Source organism: Berghia stephanieae, chromosome 11, assembly GCF_034508935.2.
Source record: "Berghia stephanieae isolate SIO BIC M18660-M18661 chromosome 11, UCSD_Bste_1.3, whole genome shotgun sequence".
Lineage (NCBI taxonomy): Eukaryota > Metazoa > Mollusca > Gastropoda > Nudibranchia > Aeolidiidae > Berghia > Berghia stephanieae.
In genome coordinates this window covers 5852124-5859623 of record NC_088370.1, presented here as the reverse complement: position 1 = coordinate 5859623, position 7500 = coordinate 5852124, and the positions used below count along the sequence as shown (strand labels likewise).

Below are 7500 nucleotides of genomic sequence, written 5' to 3'. Positions count from 1 at the left end.
AAGGATTCAACTATGCGCCAAGCGAGGCTCGAACCCAAGACTTTCCGATCTGAAAGCGAGTGTCATACTACCACTAGATCACATAGCCGCACAGTATTAACTTTACAATATGTGTCAGTGCATGACATAATCAGTCGGAAGGTGAACATTGTGGATTTCCATAATTTTTAAAAATGCATTTTTTGAAAAAATATGCTCCTCAGAGCATTTTAAGCTTAATTTGAAGTCACTCGGGCAATTTTTCATGAAGTGATAGTCAGATGTATGGGAAAGGTATCCAGCAACTTTTCTCAAATTTCATACTTTTTCAACTTGATTAGCTGTAAAAAAAATATTTAGAAGTGAAATTATGCTTTGATATTTCCCGAAGATGTACAAAAAGGGTTGATTTAATCATTTATGACATGAACTCATTTTTGATAAAAATTGACCTTCTAACTAAACTTGGCAATATATCAGTTCAAACCTTTTCACCATCCGACTGATTATGTCATTCACTGTGTCATATGTGTAGAAAACTCACCAGCCAATATACCACGGGGTGGTATGGGATTCCAGCAAGGCCCTCCCTTCATCCATCATGAAAACTTCTCCAAGATATTCAAATTCAGTCTTGTACGGGAAAAACTGGCAGTAGTTTTCTGTGTTTCTCAGGGCCGTACTTTCAGGATGGTATAAGTCTGGGGAGAAAAGAAAATGAAATAGCTTGATCGAACTAATGGGAGCGATCTATATTCATGTTTTCGTCCAACCAAGTCATCAATCACATGATTTGTTGCTGTCCAACTATTGGACATTTCTGAACAAATGCAAACACACTGCTTTATTTTTAAAAGTTGTAAATATATCTATGTGTCAAGCTGAACACAATGACCAATCGTAATGTTAGATAGTTCCAAATCTGTGAACTCTTTTCACTATTTAGGTCACTTTGAGCACATTTTGCAATGTGACCAATGACCTCGAGCACATGGAAAGTTAATATAGATCATGCCCATTGAAGAAGCAATTTGAGCCCGAAACATTCTGTGTTTGGTATTAATTCGTTTTAAGCTGCTGTATTCATTTTTGTACTTATTATTTTTACAGAGCAGAATAGATTTTCATAATTTCCGTATTGGTTTGTTTAGAGTTAAATGTTCCTTTAAAAAATAATTTACATTCAAATTGTATGACAAAGACTCTCATAATGGTCACAGACACCCCCCCCCCCCTCCCTTTTAAAGTCATGGTAGGGAGAAAATAAAAACATGATCGATCGCCCAGCATGTTATAGAGCTGAGTTTAACGCCATTTTCTGTGGTGCTGAACAAAAAGGAACAATTTGATTTTACAATGTTTAAAAAAAAAATTCAAATCGCCAAAATAACGCCATCCTTTATAAAGAAGAAGAAGAAGAAGAAGAAGAAGAAGAGTATGAGGAGGAGGAGGAGGAGGAGGAGGAGGAGGAGGAGGAGGAGGAGGAGAGAAGAAGAAGAAGAAGAAGAAGAAGAAGAAGAAGAAGAAGAAGAAGAAGAAGAAGAAGTAGTAGTAGTAGTAGTAGTAGTAGAAGAAGAAGAAGAAGAAGAAGAAGAAGAAGAAGAAGAAGAAGAAGAAGAAGAAGAAGAAGAAGAAGAAGAAGAAGAAGAAGAAGAAGAAGAAGAATGATATGTCCTTATCTCTTTCATTATAAATCTTCCCTTTGTATATACTCGTGATCACGTCAAAATTATCTGGTTTTACAATACAGAATGGTGGAAAATGTGACAGTTACATGTCAATTAAATCCCAAAATCATGAGCGTGACAGCTGGAATTCGTAGCGTGGGTGGAAACATTTCCAGCAAAATATATAATAAAAGGTAAGTTTCCGACATGCGTACCAAGTTGGTTGTAATAAAGATATAATTTTCAAATTTGCAGAGCTCCTTTTGCCATAACTAAGGTTCCTTCTTTTTAAAAAATTTCAATAATATTGTCTGAAAACTGAGAGAGAGAGAGAGAGAGAGAGAGAGAGAGAGAGAGAGAGAGAGAGAGAGAGAGAGATTGCACATTTTGTTTGCGCTTTTTGTAGAAGATTCATTCTAGAGCAATAAATATAAAGAACAGTAACAACGTATATTTTACATCAATCTACTTCATATTCAATCGATTAAAATGACCCATAACTCTAGATAGTTACTAGTCACCCATACTCAAACCGTAGCCATCGTGAACTGATAGCCTAATATTGGCCCAAAAATTACGTCAAAAGACAAGACTTGTGTAACCTTCAACGATTGATAGAATTTAGTGAGAAATACTCACAAAAATGGCTGGCTTAAAACAGTAACAAAGAACTGAGTGACGTCAATTTCGTTCCATCTATAGAATGTAGCATATCATGAAAATAATTTTATTATCCATAAATTATAATCATTCTTAAACAGCAGAAATAGTAAGCTGTCAACTCACTCTTCCCTAACACCGACTATACCCGTAGTGTACCTGTGGTTACTTTTACCCCATGCCTATTTATTACATTTTTATGAGACAAATAGGCGTAGTATCAAAGCTAATGTTTTTAGTTTTTGCATGTTAATGACAGTTGAATAAAACTTTCTATGCACATTTTCATTTTTATTACATTTTTTACAATTTTGAAAAGTAGCAAAAATTACTAGGATTGAGTGAGTTAAAACAGCCGTGGGGTATAAAGTGGAATCTACTAGATAATATATAACATCTTTTAAAAGAAAAAGCAAAATTACTGAACACGGAACAAAACATTTAAAACGAATACTTATCGCGGTGCTGAGAAAATTGTTCGCATTCTATCTGAAACGATTATATCTACGTGAAACATTATCTACCCATTTGATTGGATGGTTTCGTTATTGACAGAAGAAGGGTTTTGAGCCCAAAACGTTCCGTGCTTAGTTTTTTTTTTCTTCTTTTTTGTTTCTTTTTCTTTTAATTATTTTTAAAAAATCTTCTTAAAACTGCCATTTTCATTTTCATTTACCTCACCTTTAAAGAATCCAAAGTTGAAGACTTCCAAGGCAGACCAATTTGCGGCACCGTCTGTGACTACAAGAGGTTGACCTGAGTATGCAAATTTTTCCCGGAAGTCGTCGACAGAAAGATCACGAGTTGTGATGACGTCACTGACATTTTCACAAAAGTTGCAACTAATGGGAGGGCGTGCTAAATCTTGCATTTTGTTAGAAGCTCTTATGAGACATTTCTGTCTTTCAAACTTTAAAGATTTCGGGTTTTCGCCGTTCATTTTAATCCAGAGTCTGGCCAAATTGTCACTTGTCACGGGGAAATTCAACCACCAGCTAATGATGATGGTCAGAAAAAAACAAAAGAGAAAAACCACTCCCATTGCGCATGTCGTCAATGTTTCCATTCTCCTCACATGCCTAATGCGCTTTAGATTCGACATATGTTGGAAATGATCTTGGTGCAGTCCCATGCTGACGGCCTTTTGGTGCAGTTTTGAAAAAAGGTCCTATCAGAATAAAAGAACACTCTATTTATTTTTAGACAAGTTAAGATACGACAATCTAATTAATCTTATAATGGAAAGTTTATCGTCTTCTTCTCAAATGGTGGCATAAAAATACTAACAATGACCCTAGTGACGTCACTATTCATTCCATTCATATACATTCCATATTCTGATGCAGAGTAGCATAAGGCCAGGGCATATGTCATTAGGAATGCCTGGTTGGAAAAGATTCTATGATTGCAGATCTGTTGTCACCAAAGCAGCGCAAGCTCAATGTCTCTTGCTGGAATGTTAGGACCTTTTATATCAAACAGGAAAACTGGCGCAAGTCCAGCGCGAGATGTTGAACTACAAGATCGAATTGCTAGGCATATCGGAGGCAAGATGGACAGGAGCTGGGAAGCGCCAACTCTCTAATGGTGACCTGGTCGTTTGGTCAGGACGAAAGGATGACCAACACAGAGAAGGTGTGGCCGTCTTGATAGCCAGGCAAAACAACAAATCACTGTTAGAATGGAAACAAATATGTGAAAGAATTTTATACACAAGACACAGCTCAAAATACACCAAGATCTCAATCCTCACATGTTACGCACCCACAAAGGATGCAGATGAAGAAAAGAAAGAAGAATGTCTATGATAGTTTAAGAAACTAAGATCATATCGCTGTGCCAAATGACTCCCATTCCGAATGGATGATATTCAGGAAAAGTTTGACATAATATAATTTGTCAGGGATGAACATGGAATTTAGGTTCAAGCATTCTTCACCTTCAGCCATTTCAAACAATCAGAATTTTCTTTATCAGAAAGCTGGGATATAACAATATACTACTACTACTACTACTACTACTACTACTACTACTACTACTACTACTACTACTACTACTACTACTACTACCACCACCATCACCACCACTACAGCTGCTCTTGGATTCAAGCTATTAATTCGCCTTTCTCGAAATCATTTATTCAGTAAGTTATCCAATCAGCCAATCTACCAAGTTATCACTGGGTGGGGTTCCTGACCCCCATCGTGGGCAGGGGGTGGGGGGGGGGGTGGTACATACTGTATCTTATATCCCCTTATATCTGTTTTCCAACATGCTTTCTGTCTTTGTCTTGGAATGAGATTATTTGGTTTTGTCATGGCCCTGGCTGGAGTCCTAGCTGGGAGGGAAACAGCCAAATGCATAGTTATTGTTTTGGGAGATGACATTTTTTTCCTTGTAAATCATCTCTCTGTTATGTATTATTATATTTGTTATTTTGAATTTATAATGTAAGCAAATTTTAGTGTTTTTCCCCTTTATTGGATTTTGTGCTTGTGTCCGGATGAGACTTATAGGTGGTCTCAAACTAAGTACATTGGTGGTGTGCTCTTGGAATCTACATCTGATCCCTATTTGTTCCCAGTTCCCCTATGTCTTACTTTCTCTTGGGTGCTTTAATTGTAGTTCTAGAACTTTTTACTATCCCATTTTCTTTCTTTTTACTGGCGCTGTTATAACCTAAATGTGTTGCAAGCGCCGTAAAACCCTTAAAAACAAAACCATACCAAGTTATCACTTTCCGCCTCACCTTCCCATCCACAATTCCAAGAGCTGACACAAGCGTGTTTGAGCTCGAGTTACTTCCCATTCCGTTCCGATAGAGAACTGCACTATCATTCTCCATCTCTGTCTTTGCCTTTGCCATCAGATTTTAGAACAAATATCTGTAAAAAAAAAACAAAACAAAAAACAAAAAGAAAACAAAACAAAAAAAAAACAAAAAACAAAAAAAAAAACAAAAAACAAAAGTAATTATGTAAATATGTGAGTCATCGCCTCCATTCATCCTGTTTTGTTGATAAAGGGGAAACCCGAAACGTCCGTTTTATTTGTTTTCGTATATTTCGTATACTAAATTGAAGCTTACATTCAATTTCACATTGTTATTTATAGATAGTATGCGCTTGGCTAAGAAGTTCACAACATTTACCATCCGGAAGTAACAACACAAAAAACTATGTGTAACCTTAAACGTTTATAGTCTGGTTAATACAGTTTAGTGAGAATTACTCATAAACGCGGATGGCAAAAAACAATAGCAAAGTCCAGAGTGACGTCAACTTCATTCTATCTATTGGCTAAAGAAGAGTGTTGATCCCGAACCGGTCCGTGCTTGGCATTTTGTTCTATTTTTAAAGCTGTAATATTTATTCTTATTTAATACTTTTTAAAGTCACAACTTTTAGCAGCTCATCATGACACAATCCCAACGGTTTTGAACCCTAAACATAATGTTCATAATAATAATAATAATAATAATAATAATAATAATAATAATAATAATAATAATAATAATAATAATAATAATAATAATAATAATATAATAATAATAATAATAGATCTTTATTGTTCATAAATATGGCAATTTGTCATTTAGTTACACTTGTTATAATGTTATATGATAACGATAACATTGAACAGATATTTCACTCCAACTTATTCTCTCTCTCTCTCTCTCTCTCTCTCTCTCTCTCTCTCTCTCTCTCTATCTATCTATCTATCTATCTATCTCTCTCTCTCTCACACACACACACACACACACACACACACATAAACACACACAAACAAGAAAGCAATGAGTGGAATATTTGGTGTCCTAAAAATTGCATGCAGGCAAATCGTGACAAACTTCAAGCTTTAGCAATAATTGGAAAGAAAACTGTCTCAAAAAGACTTGATCTCTAATATTACCTCTTCATGAAACAGTGCTATAGGAGTGAAAAGTAATAGTTTGAATATTTCATTTATTTATTTATTATCTTCATCGTCGTCGTCATCATCATAATCAACCGTTTGATCATTGTTTACCTCACATGAATTGCCTTTTATAATTTAAATTATATTATTATTATTATTATTATTATTATTATTATTATTATCATCATCATCATCATCATCATCATCATCATCATCATCATCATCATCATCACCATTATTATCCTCCTCCTCCTCCTCCTCCTCCTCATCATCATCATCATCATCAACCTGCATCTGAGCTCTGCCATCCACACCCAGACTAGTTACTCTCAAAATCTCGGGAGGGCACATTACTTCTAATCTACATGATCTTCGCTGGCTCCCTGTTTACTACAAAACACGAGTACAAAAGTCTTTTATACGCTTATAAATGATTTACTAATGTGGCTCCTTTCTTACAAAATCTTATTGCTGCCTATTCACACAGTTGAGTCTTGACTCTCTCCTTACCAGCCATTTTCAGGATTTTCCCCAAAACTTCACACCCAACTAACACAAAAATAGATTTTTATCAGTCTGACACAATAGCAGTGAAGTTCTTGCCATACATAATTTCTTTAGCAAAACTGCTCTATAACACACTGTTCATTTTCGTTAAATTTTATGATGTACAAAGGAAATTTGAATAAGATAAGATAAGATATACTTTATTCATCCAAAAAAAAATGGAAATTCGTTTACAGACGTGTCATGCATTAAAATGTATTAACACAAAGTTGAGAATCTATGGCGACAATGTATACATATATAATATTAATATGCAAATGCACAAAAATGTAAAAATATGCAACCAAGAACCAATAGCAACACTTTAATAAGAAAAATGTTGGTTGTATCGTTGTGCGCCTATGTGGTCTTGTGGTATGACACTCGCTTTCTGATCGGAAGGTCCTGGGTTCGAGCCTCGCTCGGCGCATAGTTGAGTCCTTGGAGAAGGGTCTTTACTCACATTCTCTCACCGTACTCAGGTGTAAAATGAAAACCTAACCGTTAACAGCGTTATCTCTGTCCGAAAAAATTATAACATCGCCTAACAGGCGTCATGTCCCGTCCTAAATGTTAAATGTTACTGTCGCAAAATTACGACATTTTGTCTCCAATTGGATTCAATAGTCTGATGTCACGCCACCCGGCAACGGCGGCCATCTTGGTTCTAAACAAAGAAAATCAGAACTTTTTATTCTTCATGCTGGCTAGAACTTTTCATATGTCATGT

The 7500-nt window shown here is 35.6% G+C and overlaps 1 protein-coding gene across 1 annotated transcript in view; it reads right to left on the bottom strand.

Annotated features, from left to right (window-relative positions):
- LOC144957237 (uncharacterized) overlaps positions 1 to 7500 on the bottom strand; it is a 68906-nt gene that overhangs the window by 12848 nt on the left and 48558 nt on the right. The window contains exons 2-4 of the mRNA XM_078888311.1: positions 5056 to 5191; positions 2988 to 3474; positions 524 to 680 (exon numbers count right to left, since the gene is read on the bottom strand). Of these exons, the coding sequence (XP_078744437.1) occupies positions 524 to 680; positions 2988 to 3474; positions 5056 to 5172 (761 nt within the window). The 5' untranslated portion in view covers positions 5173 to 5191. The remainder of the gene's footprint in view (positions 1 to 523; positions 681 to 2987; positions 3475 to 5055; positions 5192 to 7500) is intronic.